The 23,217-nt window shown below is 42.3% G+C and overlaps 1 protein-coding gene across 1 annotated transcript in view; it reads left to right on the top strand.

Annotated features, from left to right (window-relative positions):
- LOC132407357 (sodium/hydrogen exchanger 9-like) overlaps positions 1–23,217 on the top strand; it is a 543,724-nt gene that overhangs the window by 450,278 nt on the left and 70,229 nt on the right. Inside the window, exon 14 of the mRNA XM_059993730.1 lies at positions 19,136–19,218. Coding sequence (XP_059849713.1) covers positions 19,136–19,218 — 83 coding nt within the window. The remainder of the gene's footprint in view (positions 1–19,135; positions 19,219–23,217) is intronic.

The following is a 23,217-nucleotide window of genomic DNA, read 5'->3' on the forward strand; positions in this document are numbered from 1 at the left end:
TGATTGATAAGTTCATGGCCTAAGGTAGAAGGAGATGAGTTATACAGCTCTCGTTACATGCACATGCAGTTCAACTCTTTGAGTGATTATGCAGAAAGTTTGAAGTTAATAACTCATCTCCTTCTACCTTAGGCCACAAACTTATCAATCATTCCGATGCATTATTAACTTCTTCAGGACTATGTAGGAGGGGATTATGTTGAAAAATAAATGTGCTAGGTTTTCTAAAATTGACTCTTCCTACCTTAGGCCATGAACTTATCAATCAGCCCTCGTATTTAGAAAGCCCAGAAGAGAATACTTCGCAGGTCAGGCAGTATCTGTGGAGAATTAAGCAGTGCTAATGTTTCAGAGATGAGCTTTCATCAATACTGGAAAGTGAAGTTTCAAGTTGCTGAGGGAGCCAGGGTTTTTTTTTTCATTTCTTGACCTCTTAACATTTCCCCCAACTTCTCCTAGAAATTGAATGCAAAAGTCATCCTGCCTCAGTTGTACAAAAGACAAAACATGCTGGAAATGTTCAGCAGATTGGACAGTGCTTGTGGAGAGAAAAACAATTAGGGATGAAAACCATTCATCCAGACAGGAAAACAGACATTTTAAAAAGGGTGGAAGAATTGGATATATTAAGGGAATATCTATGATAGGATGAAGCTTGCCTAAGGAATGAATTGGACAGGTTGTGTGGTCAAGCGGGGGTTAATGAGGGAAGTTGAACAATGATAACACATATAAAAAAAATATGATGTATTGCTGATAGCAGTGCCAAGAGACATGGCCAACAGGTCTGGCTTCAGCTAATGGAAAGTCAAAATCACAGATGGACTTGCTCATCTCTTTAAAACAAGCAGAACAACTGCCACTGGAAATGATTTCAAATCTTCAAAGGCCGAATTATGGAATGACAGATGTCTCAGTTGCAGTATCCCACTGGTTCTCCTCCCCCACAGTCCTCATCTGCCCTCCACACCCCCTCACTTGCTTGCATGCTGCTATACCTTACTCTCCTATCAGATTTTCCCCTCCTCAGCGATTTGTCGCCTCCTTCTATCTTCCTCCAGCTTCTGTCATTATTTCCACTTTCCCCTCCACCTTGTGCCAATCATCCCCTCCCCCACCCTCATCTGGATCCACCTATCACTTTTCATCTCTTGCTTGATCTACCCTCCACATTTTTTACTGGCAATCTCCACTCGGTCTGTCAGTGCAGGTGAAGGTCCTCAACCTGAAATGTCAAGGGTCCATTGACGCTGCCTGACCTGCTGAGTTCTTCCAGCACATTGTGTGTTGCTGCAGTGTTCACCCTTCCATTTGCCTTCTGGAAATGCAGGCTTGAGAATGCACCTAAGCCTGAAGCAAAATAAAATGGTTGTGAAATATGTAAGTTAAAAGCAGGTTCTGATCAAAAGTAATCATCGGATTGTGGAGCCTGGTGGGATGGAAAGCAAAGACAAAAGAAGGTCTTAAGCCTAAAATGTGTGAAAATTAGGAAAGGCTACAGCAAAAGTGGTTAAAACTAAAGCAATGCTTTACAAGTACCAGCCAACCCCAGGTATTGATGCCCATCTTATGAATACCTGTAGAGACAAACTTCCACAATATTAAATTCAAAGACCCAATGTAAGTGTGCAGATTCATTCCTACAAATGGCAGAACTAGTTCCCTCTATCTCCACTCTTAGTACTTGTTCTTTCCTATCAGTCTTAGTGCTTTCGATGCCGTTCATTGTAATACAGAGGAGATATTGTTACCACTTTGAGTGATTTTGGGTATTTTCTGACAAATGGACTTAGGTGTGTAAAAATAGGATGACCTACTCATTACAAAAGGTCAGGCTATAGACGAGACTAGTTGAGGACAATATATGAGAACAAACCTGACAGAAAGAAGATGTGATGAGAATGAAATGTAAATGAGAACATGGCTGACTGTCTGGTGTGACAAGCTATGAAATGATGAAACCTGAGAACATAATTGTCCTTTGTTTTTGATATCACAGTCTCCTAAAACAAGTCAGCTTGTCAGACCTCAATTACAATGCCTGTTCTGTTGACTTACTGTATTTGTATATCTTTTTAGTCATTGATGAAACTTGAAGATATTTTGGATTAATTATGAAGGGAGTTACATTAATGGAGCAATAGATGAAGATCTACAGATTGGAAGGAATGCTTCTCATGCTCTCTTTTTCTGTAACCATTTTTGCCAATCCATTTGAAAAAAAACCTACCTTTGTCATAATATATAGCATTATAATGCTGATAAGCCACCTATGGATAAGTAAGAGATCTTTTAAATGTTGTAATCAATAAAGCAATTGAAAAAGAGCCGGGAAATTAAGGAGAGGAATAATACTAAAGAAAGGGAGCCCACTTGCCCTTCAGGCCTGCTCTATCATTCATCTTGAACCTCAGTGCATTTTTCCAACATTAGCACCATAGCCCCTGATTCCTTTAATACCCAAAATCCATCATTCCCTGTTTTGAATGAACTCATCCCTCTTGGGTAGAAGATTTCTGGATACCATTTCCGACACTTCCCTCCTCTTTCTCAATCTCTCTGTCTCCATCTTTCGAGGCAAGTGGGCAGGGAAGTGAGCGTTTTAGTAGAAAGTTTATTACCTGGTGATAATTTTCCAGATGAATGGGACGATGTCCTATTGGGATTAATGTAATTCTGAAATTCAGTCATAAAAAAGGCAGAAGAAATCAGTTGCAGGCATTAGGAACAGCTGAAGAAATCAGACTTATATTCTTTAGAGTTTGGAAGAATGAGGTGTGGTGCCTTAAAACAGAAAGTCCTCAAAGAACACAATGAAATGTTGGTGGGAGGTTTGTGCGTTGACGCTCTGAAGTTCTAACGTTTCTCTGTGGTTCATTCTGTTGGGGTCCTTCTGTTTTTCATGGATGTCTGCGAAAACAAATAATTCAGGTTGTATACTATTTATATTCTGTGACAATAAACAGAAGCATTTGAACCATCTGAAGTGTCAGGGTTTTTTTTCCATAAGCAATAGAAAGGAGGAACATGGTTACAGGATTCAAGGATGGTGACTTAAAATGGAGGTGTGTAGTAACTTCTTGCAAAGGGTAATGAGAATCTGGAATTTTGTACCTCAGATGGTTGCAGAAGCTGGAACAATCAGGGTATTTAAAGGGAGGGCAGGTAAATTTTATGAGAGGTCATCAAATTGAAAGCAGGAGGGGAACTAGCACCAAAGTGGAGCTATGATTGGTTCATATGTACAGAGGTAGGGTGAAAACGTTAGCTTTATGACTGAGACTGAAGGGAAAGAAAGCCATAGGGAGGGACAAGAGGCTGGAAGGTGAAGCCAGGTATAGGTGGGAAAGGTCAAGGACTGGAGAAGAAGGAATCAGATAGGGGAGGAGAGTGGACAATTGGTGAAAGGGAAGGAGAAGGGGATCCAGGGGGAAGTGATAGTCAGGTGAGAAGAGATGAAAGGTCAGAATGGGGAACAGAGGAAGCAGGGGAGGAAATTGTTCACCAGGAGGAGAAGTCGATATTCATGCCATCAGATTGGAGGATACCCAAATGGAATATAAGGTGTTGCTCCTCCACCCTGTGGGTGCAACTGTAGCGCATTTTAGTTGCAGAGAAAGTGCAATGCAGGTAGGCAATAAGTTGCAAGGGGCATGCCGAGGTAGGTTGTAAGGTCAAGGATTCACTAACATACAAGAGTTCAAGTGTTTAATGACAGCAGGATAGATGCTGTGCTTTGAGCTTGGTGGTGTATCTTTTCAAGCTCTTGTATCTTCCCAATTGGGGGGGGGGTGAGAGAGAGAGTTAAGGGTGGAAGAGTCCAAGGCAGTGAGAAAGGGTAGATCAACCATGATCATATTGAATAGTGAGATAATTTTGAGTGATATATTCCTGCTCCTATTTCCTTATGTTCTCATATGGAATGTTCTTGGGAGTTGTCTACCTGGCAGATGTGTGGCCTTTAGATTTGATTCCTCACCACTAACTTCGAAGCAATATGTCTGCAGAGGTTCTGAAGTGACACAGAATTAATAGCCAACAGTGTGTCATTTAGTTAATACCAAGGGGTGGGTGATGATTCATACATTTTTAATTGCATCAGTGCATAAGCGAAGTGTTCTCAGATGTGCCACATGGGAAATGTAATGTCAATTAGAAATGTTTCTTTTTGTAAAGTGGTGAAGAAAGGAAATGCCTGGACAACAAAGCTGGGCATTGCAGGCTTTGAGCAGGTTTGTTGGATGAATTGAAAGATAAATATTCAGTCCAATAGTTAGCATGTATTTGGCAAATGTACAGATAGCCGCAGCTGGGTTTTGTTTTACTTTGGTCTGATTCACAGACGGAGATGATAAATGAGTTTTGGCACAGCAGGTTAACTCCAATGCATTCTGCCACAGTGAGCTCTTGCTGGCAGCTACCCACTTGTCAAGTTCCCAGATTCACCACATAGAGCAAGGCCAAACTGTGTCTCAGAGCCAAGCACTTACCGAGCCACGGGGAGAGCAAACTCCTGTTTCCCCTTCTAATTAATTCTTGCACTTTTAAAAATTTTATGAAGACTTACATTTCTACAGAGCCTTTCTTGACCTCAGGACATCCCAAAGCACTGTGTAGCCAATGAAGTACTTTCAGCAGTCACTTTTCTAATACATTGTTAGGGTTATCCAATTTCTGCATGGCAAACTTCCATTAATAGTGTCACCACATGGGAGAATGGGTGGTGTTGGGGCCGTAAAAGGAACAGAGGCTTGGCCCACATAATTATCATTAAACATTTACTGTATCTACTCTTTCCTTCCAAAACAATTCTCTGCACACCTTGCGACCAGATAATTTATTACTTTGTGACAGTAATAGAGCAAAAATGCTGCTCACAAATATGGACACAGCTTTCCTTCTTCCAAGTCATCCTACATCATCCTTTCCACTTACCTGAGAGGAATGTTAGGTCATTCAGCAGTGCAGCATCCCCTCAGTCCTACTCTAGAGTCCTACCAGAGCGACAGAGTGGGACTTGAAACACAACTTTCAAACCATTGTACTGCAATGGCAAAGGGTCAACATTAGAACATCTTTCAAAAGGGTGATCTCTTTGACAAGGCATCAGGCTCTGATGGTGTACCTGCGCCAACCAATGGGCAGGAGTGTTCAAGGGCATCTTCATCCTCTCACCGCTCCAGCCAGGGGTTCCAACCTGTGTCAAAAGGTGACAATCATATCAGTGCCCAGGAAGATCAGGGTGAGCTGCCTCAATGACAATCACCCAGTGGCACTCACATCGACTGTGATGAAGTACTTTGAGAGGTTGGTCATGGCCAGAATCAACTCCTGCCTCTGCAAGGACTTGGACCCTCAGTAATTTGTCTATCACCACAGTAGGTCTTCAGTGGATGCTATCTCACTGGTTTTCCATTCGACCGTGAGTCACCTGGACAGTAACAATACCTATATATCAGGCTGCTGTTTATTGATTACAGCTCAGCATTCAACATTTTCATACCCTCAGGTCTAATCCAAACTCTGGGCCTCTGTATCTCTCTCTGCAACTGGATCCTTGACTTCCTCATTGGGAAGCAACAGCGTGTGTGGTTTGGAAATAACATCTCCTCCTCACTGACAATCAACATAGGCGCACTTCAAGCATGTGTGCCTAATCTACTACTCTACTCTCACTACACCCATGACTGTGTGGCTAGGCACACATCTGTAAAGTTTGCCAACTACACAACTATTGTTGGCAGAATTTCAGATGGTGTTGTGTGAGAGTGAGATAGATCAGTTGGTTAAGTGCTGTTGAAACAACAACCTTGCATTTAACATCATTAAAATCAAAGAACTTCAGGAAGGGAAAGTCAAGGGAACATCCAGTCCTCATCGAGGGATCAGAAGAGGAAAGGGTGAGCAGTTCCAAGCGCTTGGGTGTCAATATCTCTGAGGATCTAACCTAGGCCCAACATTTTGATGCAATTACAAAGAAGGCACAACAGCAGCTATATTTCATTAAGAGTTTGAGGGGAATTGGTATGTCACCAAAGACACTGGCAAGTTTTTACAGATGTACCGTAGACAGCATTCTAACCGGTTGCAGCACCATCTGAAATGGAGGACCACTGGACAGATTGCAGAAGGTTACACACTCAGCCAGCTCCATCATGGGCACTACCCTAAGCACCTAGGACACCTTCAAAAAGCAATGCCTCAAAAAGTCAAAATCCATCATTAAGGACCCCCATCACCCAGGACATGCCCTTTTCTCATTCCTGCCATTAAGAAGGAGGTACAGGAGCCTGAAAACTCAGTGTTTCAGATTGAGCTACCTCCTCTGTGTTGTCAGATTTATGAATAGAGGGTAAACCCATGAAGTCAACCTCGGTATTTTCCTCTCTCTTTTTGCACTACTTAATCAATTTAATTTTATATATAATAATTAATAGTCTTTATTATTATGTATTACATTTACTGCTGCTGCTAAGCAACAAATTTTGTGACCTATGCCAGTGATATTAAAACTGATTCTGATTCTGACACTACACCATAGGAGTGTTCCACCTCCAGGAAATTAGTACTGACTGCCTGCATGTGCCCATAAACTAATAACCTCGCAAAAGAGATGGGGGCAGTAATTTAAATATGTCTTCTTTCCAAGAAGAGATCTTTAAGTACAGATATATATACACAGTTATAGTTAACGTGTTTAGTGATTATCGAAGTGGCAAATTTTTAGGGCTGCACAGTAATGTAGCTATTAGCATAATGCTATTACAGTGCCAGTGACCCGAGTTCAATTTGCCATATCTATAAGAAGTTTGTACATTTTTTCCCTGTAACTGTATGGGATTCACCCTGGTGTTCCAGTTTCCTTCCATATCCCAAGGACATATAGCTTAGTAAGTTAATTGGTCACATGGGTGCAATTGGGCTGTGAGGGTTTGTTGGGTGGAAGGCCATGCTACTTCTCAAATAAATCAGTATTTAAAAATCCTGCATCACCTAAGTCTCAAACAACCCAGGTTATCCCAGACATGGTACCATCGGTGGACTTGTTCCCATGGAAAATGAGCCAAAGGCATGTTGAGTGGGACATACTGCTCAAAGAGGAGCAAGAGGAGTGAGGAAAGAAATCATGGCCATCCAGGATCTTCAGAGAGCAATTCTCCATAAGACTCTAAGATATAGGAGCAGAATTAGACCATTCAGGCCATTGAGTCTGCTCTGCCATTCCATCATGGCTGATTTATTAGCCATCTTAACCCCATTCTCCTGTCTTCTCCCCATAACTTTTGACACAGTTATTAATCAACAACCTATCAACCTCCACTTTAAATGACTTAAATACCCAATGACTTGGCCTCCACCGTTGTCTGTGATAATGAATTCCACAAATTCACTACCCTTTAGTGAAGGAAGTTCCTCCTCATATCTGTTATGATGTCCTTCTATCCTGAGGCTGGGTTTCCTCTGGTCCAAGACCTCCACTATAGGAAACATCCTCTCACATCCACTCAATCTAGGCCTTTCAATATTTAATAGGTTTCAATGAGACCACCATTCTTCTAAACTCCAACAAATGCAGGTCCAGTACTATCTAACACACTTCACTTGTTAACCCTTTCATTCCCAGAATTATTCTCAGGAACCTCCTTTCCAATGGCAGCAGATCCTTCTCTTTGATTTAGATTAGATGATTTAGATAGATACTTTATTCATCCCCAAGGGGAAATTCAACATTTTTCCAGTGTCCCATACACTTATTGTAGCAAAACTAATTACATACAGTATTTAACTCAGTATAAATATGATATGCATCTAAAATCACCCTCCCAAAAAGCATTAATAAATAGCTTTTAAAAAGTTCTTAAATAGTTTACTAAAGTGCATTGAGTGGTAACTTAAGCTCAGTCCTAACCCCGGCACTTTAACATGTCTTGCCCCTGGTGGTTGAATTGTAGAGCCGAATGGCATTGGGGAGTAATGATCTCTTCATCCTGTCTGAAGAGCATTGCATTGACAGCAACCTGCCGCTGAAGCTGCTTCTCTGTCTCTGGATGGTGCTGTGCAGAGGATGTTCAGGGTTTTCCATGATTGACCGTAGCCTACTCAGCGCCCTCCGCTCTGCCACCGATGTCATACTCTCCAGTTCTGTGCCCACGACAGAGCCCGCCTTCCTTACCAGCTTATTAAGATGTGAGGCGTCCCTCTTCTTAATGCTGCCTCGCCAGCACGCCACCACAAAGAAGAGGGCGCTCTTCACAACTGACCGATAGAACATCTTCAGCATCTCACTACAAACATTGAATGACGCCAGCCTTCTGAGGAAGTACAGTCGACTCTGTGCTTTCCTGCACAGGACATCTGTGTTGGCAGTCCAGTCTAGCTTCTCGTCTAACTGCACTCCCAGATACTTGTATGTCTTAACCTGCTTTACATTGGTGAGGAACAATGTAAAATGTTGTGAGATATAATCTATATGCAGGTGGTGGGGTTGAGATACATCTCTACCAAAGGGAGACTAAGCTGCAGATCACCCTAGGGCAGGGGTCAGCAACCCGCGGCTCCGGAGCCACATGCGAATCTTTCATCTCTGTGCTGCGGCTCCCTGTGTCAAACGGGTTTTGTGGCTCCCAGTGTTTTCTTTTCTGTGGGAAATGGGTGCATATTGGCTCTTTCAGTGGTAAATGTTGCCGACCCCTGCCCTAGGGCAAGGTGTTGCTCCTGCCTAACCCCACAATGTGGGTTAGGTGAAGCTGTGGGAGCAGGTGCTGGATGGTTGTATGAGCAGCTGGTACATCTCTGAAACCTATTGATAATGGCTAGGATCATCTGTCTTGTAAAGACTCTGCCCAGAAGAAGGCAATGGAAAACCACCTCTGTAGAATAATTTGCAAGAACAATCATGGTCATGGAATTGCTATGATCGCCCATGCCATATGACTTGGCACAAAATGAGCAAATGATAGTCTGTATATTTCTTGTTTAAGTTAATCAAGAATCTTGCTCATTACTGCAAGAAACACCTATACTTACTGTTATAAATACTATAGATTTGTTAAACAATTTCCATTTAGTACAAGAAGTAATACTGAAGGACAGTGACCTGACTGTCCCTCAAAACCTCAGAGCAAATGCAGTACCATCAGTTCACTTCTGTCTCTATGTTAATGTCACTCACACATTGTACTACAATACCACACCACCTGGCTCAAAAAAAGCTACAGAACTTGTCTTATACCATTCTGTTCTTGTAAGTATGGGGAGTTGTCAGAGGTAGGGTTGTTTTTTTACATAGAGAATGGGATTTGCATGGAACACACTGCCAGGGCTGGTGATAGAGGTCGATACATTGCGGAGATTTAACAGACTCTCTGATAGGCAAGCACATGGATGAAAAATAATGGAGGGCTCTGCAGGGAGGGAAGGGTAGATTGACCTTGGAGTAGGATGGGCCATGATGGAATAGAGGAGTAGACTCAATGGGCTGAATGGCCTAATTCTGCTCCTGTCTTATGGTCATATGGTCTAAAAGGTCAGCACGTCGGGGGCAGAAGGACCTGTGCTGTAGTGTAATGCTCTATGTTCTGTATTCACTCAGCACAACTATAATCAGAGCCTCAGTATGGCAACATAGTGACTACTTTGTATTACAATGATCTTGTTCTAATCATGTCCTCACTTGTAAAAATTGTGCATTATTCATGTGTATGTGTTTCTTGTACATACTGCACATCTGATGCCGTGTGCCTGGGATACTGCCGCAAGCAAGCTTTTCATTGCAGTAGTTCAGGCATGTACTTACGCATATGACAATAAACTCAACCTCGACTTTGTCCCAGGATACACGTTATATCAAAAGGACAGGCAGAAGGCAGAGGGGGCAGCGTTGCTCTGTTGGTAAAAATGAAATCAAATCATTAGATAGAGGTGACATAGGGTGGAAAGGTATTAAATCATTGTGGATAGAGCTAAGGAACTGCAAGGGTAAAAAGACCCTGATGGGAGTTATATACAAAGACCCCCAAACAGTAGTAAGGATGTGGTTTACAAATTACAATGGAGATAGAAAATGTACGCCAAAAGGACAATTTTACAATAGCCATGTGAGACTTCAATATGCAGGTAGACTAGGAAAATCAGGTTGGTGCTGAATTCCAAGAGGGGGAATTAATTTCTAGTGCCCAAGAGATGGCTTTTCAGAGCAGCTCGTGGTTGAGCCCACTAGAGGATCAGCTGTTCAGTACTGGGTGTTGTGCAATGAACCAGTTGATTAGAGAGATTAAGGTTAAAGAACCCTTAGGGCATATGATCGAATTCACCAAAAATTTGAGAAGGAGCAGATGTATCAGTATTACAGTGAAGGAAAGGGAATTACAGAGGTATGAGAGAGGAGTTGGCCAAAATTGACTGGAAGGGACACTGCCAGGGATTATGGCAGAGTATTTCTGAAAGCAATTCAGAAGGCAGCGCAAATATACATCCCAAAGAGGAAGAAGTATTCGAAAGGAAAGATGGCTAAAAAGAGAAGCCAACATAAAACTCAAAAGAGAGGAGTATAATGCAACAAAAATTTCTGGAAAGTTAGAGGATTGGGAAGCTTTTAAAAACCAATAGAAAGCAACTAAAGTAGTCATTAAGAAAGTAAAGATAGAATACGGAAGTAGGCTAGCCAATAATATTAAAGAGGACACCAAAATTTTCTTCAAATACATAAAGCGTAAAAGAGAGGTGAGAGTGGATACTGGACCCCTGAAAAACGATGCTGGAAGTGTAGTAGTGGGGGACAATGAAATAGTAGATGAACTGAATGAGTATTTTGTGTCAGTCTTCACTGTGGAAGACACTAGCAGTATGGTGAAAGTTCCAGGTATCAGGGGTCATGAAGTGTATGAAGTTACCATTACTAGAGAGAAGGTTTTTGGGAAACTGAAAGGTCTGAATATAGATAAGTCATCTGGACCAGATGCTGTACACCCCAGAGTTCTTCTGAAAGAGGTGGCTGAAGACATCATGATGGCATTAGTGATGATCTTTCATGAACCACTAGATCCTGGAATGGTTCCAGAAGACTGGAAATTTGCAGATGTCACTCCACTCTTCAAGAAGGGAGAGAGGCAGAAGAAAGGAAATTAAAGGCCAGTTAGTCTGATCTCAGTGGTTGAGAAGATGTTGGAGTCAATGATCAAGGATGAATTCTCAGGGTGCTTGGAGGCACATGATAAATAGGTCGTAGTCAGCATGGTTTCCTCAAGGGAAAACATTGCCTGAAAAATCTGTGGTTGACGTTGTGTACTTGGCTTTTCTGAAGGCCTTTGACAAGGTGCCACGCCTATGGTTGCTTAACAAGCTACTAGCCCATGGTATTACAGGAAAGATTCTAACATGAATAAAGCAGTGGCTGAATGGCAGGAGGCAAAAAGTGGGAATAAAAGGAGCCTTTTCTGGTTGGCTGCTGGGGTTCCACATGGGGTCTGCATTGGGATCGATTCTTCTTATGTTATATGTCAAAGATTTGGATGATGGAATTGATGGCCTCGTTGCAAGGTTTGCAGATGATATGAAGATATGTAGAGGGACAGGTAGATTTGAGGAAGTGGGGAGGCTACAGAAGGACAGACAGATTAGGAGAATGGGCAAAAAAATGGCAGATGTGAAGTGTTAGGAAGTGTATGGTCATGCACTTTGGTAGAAGAAATGAAAAGGTTGACTATTTTCTAAATAGAGAGAAAATAGAAAAAAAACTGAGGTGCAAAGGGACTTGGGAGTCCTTGTGCAGGATTCTTCATAGGTTAACTTTCAGGTTGTGTCGATGGTGAGCAAGGCAAATGTAATGTCAGCATTCGTTTCAAGGGGACTAGCATATAAAAGCAAGAATGTTATGTTGAGACTTTATAAAGAACTGGTGTGGCCTCACTTGGAGTATTTTGAACAGTTTTGTGCCCCTTATCTTACAAAGGATGTGCTGAAACTGGAAAGGATTCAAAGGGGGTTCACAAAAATGATTCCAGGATTGAATGGTTTGTCAAGTGAAAAGCATTTGATGGCTCTGGGCCTGTATTTGCTGGAATTCAGAATGAGGGGTGACCTCATTGAAATGGATCAAATGGTGAAAGGCCTTGATAGAGCAGATTTCCCATTCACCACTTCCTATGGTGGGAGAGTCTAAGACCAGAAGACACAGCCTCAGACTAGAGAGGTGTGCTTTTAGAACCAAGATGGGGAGGAATTTCTTAGCCAGCGAGTGGTGGATCTGTGGAACTCTTTGCCATAGACAGCTGTGAAGGCCAAGTCTTTGTGTATATTTAAGGCAGAGCTTGACAGATTCTCGATTGGTCAGGGCATGAAGATTTACAGGGAGAAAGCAGGAGATTGGAGTCGAGGGGAATATTGGATCAACCATGATGAAATGTCAGAGTAGACTCGATGGGCCAAATGGTCTAATTCTGCTCCTGTATCTTAAGGTCTTATGATGTGTCAATGCCAGCATTTGTTTTTATGTAACACAGCCACGAACCATTTGAAAGACTATTAGAAAGTGCCCAGCCCCTCAGTTTCCACTGATGATAGCACCAAAGATTATGGTTCTTCCCCCATATTGCCTTTGCAGTGGCTGCCCTGACCTTCATTGCAGCCCTCTGCACATCCTGGAGAGCACCAGCTGTACCCTGTTCAGACATCCCACCTCTCCCGGAAGTTCCGGGAGTCTCCCACATATTGATAGTGACTCCCTGATGCCCGCAAATTATATACAATATCCCAGAAATTGATATTTTGGAGAGGGAGAGCAAGAGTAAGAGGGAGCATCCTGATTGGTCTCTCTTTGTGCTAAGTAGACCTGTCAGTTTTCTCTGTGGGTGGGCTTTACAGTCGACCTCTCTCTCTCCTTCATCGTCCATCAGTTCCGTTTAGTGTCCTGCTGTTTAGTGTTCCAAAAAAAGAAAACATAAAACATACTTCACCCCAGACTACACTAAAGTGTACCCCTGCCTAATAGAGGTAAAAAATAATGACAGTATTGCTCGCTGCACTGTTTGCAACATTGACTTTTCTATTGCTCATGGTGGGTTAAATGACTGTAAGAGACATGTTGAGGTGAGTTTAACGTGTGTCATTCATTCATTAGCATTGCTAACGTTATTTAAACTATCCGGCTAGCTGCTAAAGAGATACTATATTGATGTCCTACGTGATGAGGCCAAACTCCCTGTAGACTTGCTTAACGTTGTAATAGAATTTTTAAAAACTCCATGATAGTATAATATAAATGCATATTTTAATGTCATATTTTCTGCATATACCGAACTTGGTTTACAGATTAGACAAAATTACTAAACAAAGTATTACATAAGACAATATAATGAGGATACACCTTATGCTTTTATTTCTTTTAGGGGCCACAACATATTAGGGAGGCTAAGTGCAGGGAAGGCTGCTCAAGTATTTCACAGTTTTTTTCAGCAGAAAACCAAAGTCTGACAGAGAAGGTCACTAGAGCTGAGTCTTTCATCATTGAGCATTTTGGGGGCAAAAGTTTAAGGGAAACACGAGGGGGTATTTCTTTACTCAAAGAGTGATAGCTGTGTGGAATGAGCTTCCTGTAGAAGTAGTAGAGGCCAGTTCAGTTGTGTCATTTAACGTAAAATTGGATAGGTATATGGACAGGAAAGGAGTGGTGGGTTGTGGGTTGAGTGTGGGTAGGTGGGACTAGGTGAGATTAAGAGTTCGGCACGGACTAGGAGGGCCGAGATGGCCTGTTTCCGTGCTGTGATTGTTATATGGTTATAACCTGCCATTCCAGGTGTGTAAGTGCACAGGCTAGCTATACAGGAAAGCATTTCCTAATTCAGAAATAGCAAATCAACCAAGACAGCAGCTACTGTGAACATTCAAAGGATCTGTACCAGTTCATGAGGACAGAAGAAAAGGCCATACAGTATTTTGGTTGACGAAAGCAACGATATCATGTGTGAGAAGGAATGTTTCATTTTAGCCAGGTACTATAATGAATCACAGGATAAGGTATCAATTGGATTTGTAGACATGCCAGTGTGCAATGATGCCAAAGCTGAAAACATATTCCAGTGCATTGCATCATCCATGCGTGACAAAGACCTTGAATGGTCTAATTGTGTAGGATTTAGCAGTGACAACTGCAATGTGATGATTGGCAAAAACAACACTGTGTTATCAAGAGTGAAAGCACAGGCCCCTCATATTTACAACGTTGGCTGTCCAAGTCACCTGGTCAACATTTGTGCCAAATCTGCTGCTAAGGAGCTCTTGGTGTCACCTGAAGAACTGCTCATTGACATCTACTACTACTCTGAGAAAAGTTCCAAATGAAGCGAAGACCTGAAAGTTTCAAGAGTTCTGCAACATTGCTCAGCAGGGAGTACAAAAGCATTGTCCTACATTCTGGCTTTCTTTAGGAAAAGGTTTGGACCATCTGCTCCACCAATGGCCAGCCTTTATTTCATATTTTGAGTCAAAGAATGAGAATCTTAAGTCATCCCATATTCAGAAGAGGCTGAAAGACCCCCAAATGACAATATATACATGCTTTCTCCATAATGTCACACAAGGTTTTGACAGATTCAATTTGATTTTTCAAAACAAGGCACCTATCTTCTTCAAGATGGATCAGAGTGTAGCAGAGCTCCTGGCATGACATAGCAAACAGATTTATTGAGCCAAAGGTATTGAGAGAACAGAACGTTCAGGAGCTCGATGTGAGCAACCCTGAAGTTCACCACCCAGATGAAGAGCTTTTTACTGGGTACCTGACAAGGAGGCAGTTGCTAAGAGAGGAAGCACAAGAGATCCCCCCTCCCCCTTACAAGACAAAGCAGTTCTTCAAAGACGCCAGAACATTCTATGTCAGGAGCTTTAAAAAAATCTTAGCAAAGTTCCCAATGAGAGACCAAATCTTAAAAAATCTGTCAGTGGTCAATACAGAGAGCCAAGATGAGGTGAATCCAGAGCAGACTTTGACTTCGGCAGAGAGATTTCCAAATGTGATCAGGGCAGATGCAAGAGAACAGCTCCACTTGGAAGTCCTGGATTATGTCTCAGCTAACCTCGAAGGACTGGTGCCAAACTACAAAGGTTTGTCAGTTGATGAGTTCTGGGGGAAGCTGTCCAAAGTAAAATCAGTGAGCGCAGGGCAGTTGAGATTCAAAGAGCTCTGCCAGTTGATGAAGCTGCTTTTGGTGCTGCCAAATTCTAACTATGATGTAGAAAGAGCATTCAGCATGGTGTGTCACATTGAGACAGAATTCAGAAGTCAGCTGTCTCACAAAACTCTTGTGAATCTGATGTCTTGCAAAATTAACAAATTCATTGACACAGACTGGTATGAGGTTGAGGCTTCTGGCAAAATGCTCCAATCTGCCAAGCAAGCCGCATCACCGTACAAGGAAAGTTTCTAAAAGAAATAGAAAAGCTATTTGTATTAGCACTGAGACTGCCAACAAAATGCTCAACAAGGAATATGTGTGTCAATAGTTTCAATATGTGATCAAATAAATTGTTGTTGTGTTCTTTCATTATCAAATATCCTGTATACATACACCCTTGGAGGTCGACGGGGTGGTGCTACCTCCTGAAATGGTGATGCTACCTCCCTGAAATTAGTTTTTGCAGGGTGGGATGTCTACCTGTTGATTGCATCATCTCTTCCTTCTGGGCACATTTGCTTTCTCTCCCAACCTCCTCCTCTCTGACCCTATACTCTAGTCTATATACATCCTTACTTTGATCATGTGTGCAAACTCCTGAATTATTTTTACCCTTAGTTGTTTCGAAAATGTATTTAATGTTTTATTCATTACTAGTCCTGCTTCTTCTTCTGCAAAATGAGTTTTCTTTCTCTGCTTTAGGAGCTTGATGAAAAGGACATCGTACTCTAATTGACTAGTATAGTCACAAATCTTATTTGATTCAGTGACAAGACTTTGAATCCTTCAACCCTTCCTTTGTTTTTTCTCTCTCTCTAAATCACTGTTCTGCCCCTAATTTACTTGCTTCAAGTGTTTTTTCCTTGTTCTCACCTTCTTGGTATGTACTTGTTCTTTACCAAGTTATCAGGCTCAAATATATTTATCCCACTTACACTACTGTGCAAAAGTCTCAGGCACATATTTATAGCTAAGGTGCCTAAGACTTTTGCACAGTACTCTTTTTGTCAACATGGAGCAGATGGCGAGTTGGTAAATCCGGCTGGAGCAAAGGATGTTGGGAAAGGCACAGGAGGAGTGCAGAGGGAGGGGTGTGGGACAGGTGGCAGAGAAGGAGTGCCAGGGGCACTGGGTGCAGACATACCCAGCCCTGAGACACCTGGCAAGATCACTTGATTCTGAACAATTGGTTTGGTGATCATTACAGAATATCTCTGATGCACCATCAATAACTCACTCTGAGACGTAAAGGCGAGATATCGGCTTTTATTGACTGGAAGAAGGAATCAGCAGCGAGTGACCACCACACTACATCCTGGAGACTGAGGCCGAGCATCAGGCCGTGATCGCCTTTATACAGGGGCCTGTGGGAGGAGCCACAGGAGCAGTCAGCAGGGGGCGTGTCCAGACAGGCACACGTAGTTCACCACAATCTCTCCGGTGTTTCCCACTCCCTCCCCTCTCCCTTCCCCTTTTCTCACCATGATTCCTCTCTCCCTGCCTCCTTCCCACTTTCAGTCCACAATGGAGATCCAAATCAGAATCAGGTTTATCATCACTCACGTGTGTCATGATTTTTTTGCAGCAGTAGTACAGTGCAATGCATAAAATCACTGCAGTACTGTGGAAAATTCTTAGGCACTCTAGCTATATGTCTGTGCTGAAGGCTTTTGTACAGTACTGTATTCAGAAACATATCGTGAAATGCGTTCTTTCTGTTAACAACCAACACACATGGATATGCTGGGCAGTCTGCAAGTAATGCTACACATGCCAGCGCCAACATAGCATGCCCACAAAGCTCGGCAGAACAACAGAGAACACGACCAAACAGAATTCAGCAAGCAATGAAACAACAACAGCAAAACAAGTACTTTCTTCCCTCCCACCTTCCCTTCCCCCCATACACACAGACAGTCCTCCAAATCCAAGACAGGGCTGGGTGCCTCCAGTCTCCAGAGCTTCGCACTCTGTTCTTTCAACAGAAGGACATAGTCTAAATTGGTGCCCTAATCTTCTGCAGGTTTTTAACTTGATGTTCAGGTTCAAGTTTAATTGTCATTCTAACCTACACATAAATACAGCCAAACGAAACAGCGTTCTTCCAGGGCCAAGGTGCAAAACATAGTAACAACAGTAGAAAAACATACAGTCACGAGGAACTAATATAGCCCGTTCCTGAGTAGCCTGTAGATTGATGGTGCATGGGATGTTGGCTTGGAGCCATGTTTCTGCAAGAACAAGTATGTAGCAGTTCCTCATCACATGCTAGTGCACCCACAGATGAACACAATACAGCTTGTCTTCCCGGTAGTGAACACTGGAGAGCAGCACCAATAGGAGGGTCCAGCACAGACTCCAGCTCACCCATCATCCCTCTACTCTCTCCTACACTGCCTCCGGTGTCTCCTCCCTGGCGGCTACTTGAGGTTGATCCACGCGACCAAGGCCAAGCAGCTCGCCCACTGTCAGTCTCACCAATGAACAGGACTTGCAGTATTTTACATTACTGATGTCCAACACTGATCACAAGACAGTCATTTGTGCCACTGGTCCGCACTCCACTTCTTCACACCACCCCTAACGCCTTCTTCCCTGGGAGGCTGTAGTAGGCAATAACACAGTACAGAAAAAGTTCAGCTCCACCGTTTTCCAGCAACTCACTAGTGGGGCAGACCTGGGCTGTAGTAGGCAATAACACAGTACAGAACAAGTTCAGCTCCATCGTTTTCCAGAAACTCGCTAGAAACCTGCAATGCTTGATGTCTGCAATGCACTCCTTGAACCTAGCATGGTTTTTGACTTATCTGACTGTTATGCTTTGTTTTTCTTTATGCCACATTAATACTTGTATTTGCTTTAACAATCTACATCGCACTGTGCAATGACAGCAATGATATTATAAGATAGGACATAAAGGAAACATTTCCACTCTCTCAGGCATGATATCATACACTTCAATGTTTGCCATGTTACAATGTAGAGTCAGCTCTCATTGACTAGCACAGCCATTCAGCCCAGTGTGCTAATCCTTTGAAAGACGAGTCTAATTAACCTCACTCTCCAATGTTATCCCTTGTGCCCCATTAAATACATATCCATTTCCCAATGCTGATTCTGTCAGATCTAATTCCAGCATCCTGTCAGCGGCAGATTCAAGTGAAATCAAGTTGCTGTGTTCAAAATAAATAAACTGTCTCAACTTCTGAAAGGGTCGCATCACCATTTGGAATGGAGGTGGGGCGACTGCACAGGACCAAAAGAAGCTGCAGAGTTGTAGCTTAGTCAGCTCCATCATCAACACTAGCCTCTGTAGTACCCAAGACATCTTCAAGGGGCAGTGCCTTAGGAAGCTAGTGTCCCATCATTAAGGACCCCTATCATCCAGGACCCCTATCATCCTATCATCTCATTGCCACCATCAGGAAGGAGGTACAGGAGACTGACGGCACGTGCATAATGATTCAGAAACAGCTCTTCCCCTCTGCCATCCAATTTCTGAATGGACATCGAACCCATGAACTTATAAATATACTTATTGCAATTCACAGGGTATTTCTCTCTGTTATTAAGTATTGCATTGTACTGCTGCTGCAAAGACAACAAATTTCATGACATATGCCAGTGATATTAAACCTGATCCTGATTCTGATTCTTTACATCTGTGTCCTCAGCAATGGCCAGGAACTTTAGATTCCCTTTGTGCCATGGTATTTTATATTGTGTTAAAATTAAGAGTAATCTCTTCCTATCACATTTTTTTTGTCCTTCAGTGGCATTTGTTGATTTGCAGTGGGATTCATCTCAGTGGTTTCACAGCACCATTTAGATGTTCCAATTTACATACTAATGCAAAAGTCTCGTCTCTCCAAGACTGTACACCCTCTTGTTTGAGATAACAACATTTACAAACAGACCAGAAGTAACCTTTTCTTAGAAAAGAATGTTTTTTTTTATCTCCCCAGAGTGCCGAAGGCAGGCAAGAAGTGAATACCACAGAGACAGAGAGTGCCTGGATGTTCCGAATATGGTACAACTTCGACCACAAGTATCTTTTATTTGAATGAATGGTAAATCATGACTCAGCAGGGTCTATGCTTGGATAATCTTTTGCACGGGGTTGTCCATGTCAGATAATTCAAGAAACAAGAAGCCTCGCAGTACATTGGGTAAAGAAAAATGTTATACTTAAATGTACTGCAATGGTCCAGGTCTCTGCCCTTCCAACTTTTGACTGTCCTCACATATTTCTAAGAAAATTTCCTCCTTCTTTAGGTCTTTACCTTTTCCACCTATCACCTCCCAGCACCTGACTTTATTCCTCCTCACCCACGCACCGACCTCTCCCTTCAGCTGGCTTTGCCTGTCACCTGTCAGCCTGTACTCCTTCCCCTCCTCCCACCTTCCTATTCTGGCTTCATCCCCCTTCCTTTCTAGAACTAGTGAAGAGTCTCAGCTGGAAACATCGACTGTTTATTCCTCTCCATAGGTGCTGCCTTGACCTGCTGAGTTCCTCCAGCATTTTGTGTTTGTTTCAAAGGTAGGTCAGGGTCCTTAATCTCACTAATTAATGATCTTCCTCCAAGTGATCGCCACAGGTAAGCCAGTGCACAACCCACAGGATGCAAGCCAGCTTAAACGACTGATGCTTATGGAGAAGAAATGTAAGTGTATAATTTTTCATGTACATGCTATTTGACTTTTGTACACATGGTGCATGCTGACAGTGAAGAGTCAGGAGCAGTTTCTTCCTTAATTTGCCTGTAAAGCATTTTGTATTAACTTAGAAATAGTTTGTGCTTTATTAGAAAGCACCACATGCTGCTTTTATGGAATATGGACATGGAGATGTGGGAATGCACAAGAAAGTACCGGGGGTGGGGGGGGGGGGGTGGGGAAGGTATTAAAACTGGTTCAAAGGTTGACTTATTATCAAAGTATGCAATATACAGCTCTGAGATTCATCTTCTCCAGATAGCCATGAAACAAAGGAAACCTGTTCAAAGAGAAACATGAAACTGTTCTAAGTAGCATTTTGGATCTGGAAGGTGAACCAAGTCAATGTCTACTTAAGTTCACTCCACTCCGTGCTATCTGTTGTTTATCCTTATCGGATACATTTCACCTCAGGTAATACAATAAAGCAATCCCTGTACCAGGCACATTCCATTCTACCCACTTTTACAAAGGGCTCTTCAAACTAATATTGAGTGCTTCATTTAAAGCCACTTCAATTTTTAACCTAGAAAAAGAATAATGTCAGATGTCTTCCTCTTCCCGTTCGCTATTACTGGATAACAGATAGAATCAAGACCAGATTTTCTCCAGTGCCTTAGTGTCCACACTTTTACACAAGCTTTCACAAGAAGTTCACCAAATTGTAGTCCTCTAAGTTACTGGACATGTTACTGTCCATATAGAAACCACAGGGTGAGGAATCTTTCCCTAAAACATTTGCAAAGTGCAATACAGTAAAGGCTGTGCTTTATATTCTCTGTATAAAATTTAGTTAGATTGCCTTTAGTGACAAAAGATGACATTTTACTCCTACGCAGTTGCCAAATTATCTTTGTTCATTGCCAGAATTGTGCAATAACTGCCATTTTATACTTTGGTATTAAAACAGACAAAGGATGACAGAGCATATCGGTACAATGACCTCTTCCTGGCTTGGCCAGACAGTCATTGTGGACTTCTTCTCTTCCTGATGCCATGCATAAGAAAAGTTTTCATTTTCCCTTTATGATTCAGTTTGTCACATCTCATATGGTCTGTGTGGTTGCAAGTCAGCACTGCCTGTAAGGTCAGACCAAGGGACTTCTATGCTTGTGCAGGATTCCCTAAAGGTTAACTTGCAGGTTGAGTCAGTGGTAAGGAAGGGAGGTAAATGCAATGTTAGCATTGTATTGTTGAGGCTTTATAAGCCATTGGTCAGACCTCACTTGGAGTATTGTCAGCAGTTTTGGGCCCCTTACCTAAGAAAAGATATGCTGGCATTGGAGAGACTGTTGATTAGTCGAGGTGTCAAAGGTTATGGGGAGAAGGCAAAAGAATGGGGTTGAGATGGATAATAAATCAGCCATGATGGAATGGTGGAGCAGGCTCGATGGGCCAAATAGATTAATCCTGCTCCTGTGTCTTGTGGTTTTATGCCAGATTGTTATTCTATATTTGATTAAAACTTCCTTTGATCTTCTAAACTTTATCAGGGTGGAAGTAGACTTGCTGGAGGTTGGATCCATGATTTCTAAGCCACATACTTCAGACTAATGTATAGGCTATATTATAAAGACTATATTTTCCCCAATTTGCTGGATTCAGTATGAATGCAGCCCGAATACAGTTTCACAAAAAATTATCATTACAAAAAAATTTCAACTTGTTATATATAAATAATGCAGATCCAGAGCAGCCATTCAATTAAAGCTGTTCAGTATTCTTTCATAACAGATGACAATATGATCCAATTAAGCAAACTAGAGAAACAGATGGACATACAGAAGGGCCATTAAAATGCATCTAAATTAATTTTAATATTCTATGGCTCATATATTTCTCTTGCCAATCACTGCTTCCATTGAATCCACTCTTTTTGTTTCTATCACTGCTGTTTCCCTATACAATATTCCCTTTCATTCACATTAGTTCCGTTCTCTCTCTGTTGTATTATTCTGCTTTTATACACATTTCCATTTGCTCACAGGCATTAAATCATACACAGCAATGTTTGCCATATTACAGTGCAGATTCGGCTCTCACTCAGTCCCACAGCCGTTCAGCCGATTGTGCTAATCCTTTGTGCCTAATTAGCTTCACACTCCAGTCTTTTCCTTCAAATACATATCCATTTCCTTAGATGCTATTGGGTTTAATTCCACCATCCAGTCAGCAGTGGGTTCAAAGTGAAGTCAAGTTGAATAAATTGTCTCATCTGACCAATAGATCTCTTCCCATTTCTTTACATCTGTGCCCTCCAGCAAATGAAAAGAGCTCTTCCTCACTGGACTTCAATGGTTTTCCTCAATATCATACAATTTTAAAGGTCACTAACATCCTCATCGATACCATCAAGGAGGAGCCACAGGAATCAGAAGGCAAACACTCAATATTTTTGGAACAGCTATATATACACACACAAGAAAGTCTGCAGATGCTCGAAATCCAAAGCAACTCACAAGAAATGCTGGAGGAACTCAGCAACTTTGGCAGCATCCATAGAAATGAATAAACAGTTTGGCATTTCAGGCCAAGACCCTTGTCCAGGACTGGAACGGAAGGGGGAAGATGTCAGAATAAAAAGGAGGGGAAGAAGACTAGTCAGAAGGTGCTAAGTGAAGCCAGGTGTGTAGAAAAGATAAAGAGCTGGAGAAGAAAGGTTCTGCTGTCTTTCTCCTTCCTTCTTAGTCCTGAAGAAGGGTGTTGACCTGAAACACCGGCTGTTTATTCATTTCTATAAATGCTGCCTGACCTGCTGAGTTTTGCGGAAAAACTTTTTCACCCAGAGAGTGGTGGATATGTGGAATGCTCTGCCCCAGAAGGCAGTGGAGGCCAAGTCTCGGGATATGTTCAAGAGAGAGTTAGATAGAGCTCATAGATAGTGGGGTAAAGGGATATGGGGAGAGGGCAGGAACGGGGTACTGATTGTGTATGATCAGCCATGATCACAGTGAATGGCGGTGCTGACTGGAAGGGCTGAATGGCCTACTCCTGCACCTATTGTCTATTGTTCCTCCAGCATTTTGTGTGTGTTGCTCTGGATTTCCAGCATCTTCAGACTTTCTAATGTTTCTGATTTGCTGCTCCACTGTAAAGCCTCTTCAAGGGATGCCTACCCTGAAGAAGAATCCTTTGCCATCAGATTCCCATTCCCGTTCTAAGATGTTGGTCCATTACCACTTTTGTGCCAAGATGAAGCCACTGTCAGGGTGGAGGAACAATGCCTTATATTCCATCTGGGTAGCCTCCAAACTGATGGCATGAATATCGGCTTCTTCTGTTAAACAAAAATTTTCCCTCCCCCTCCTGTCTTCCTCTATTCCCCACTCTG

Source organism: Hypanus sabinus, chromosome 2, assembly GCF_030144855.1.
Source record: "Hypanus sabinus isolate sHypSab1 chromosome 2, sHypSab1.hap1, whole genome shotgun sequence".
Classification (NCBI taxonomy): Eukaryota; Metazoa; Chordata; class Chondrichthyes; order Myliobatiformes; family Dasyatidae; genus Hypanus; species Hypanus sabinus.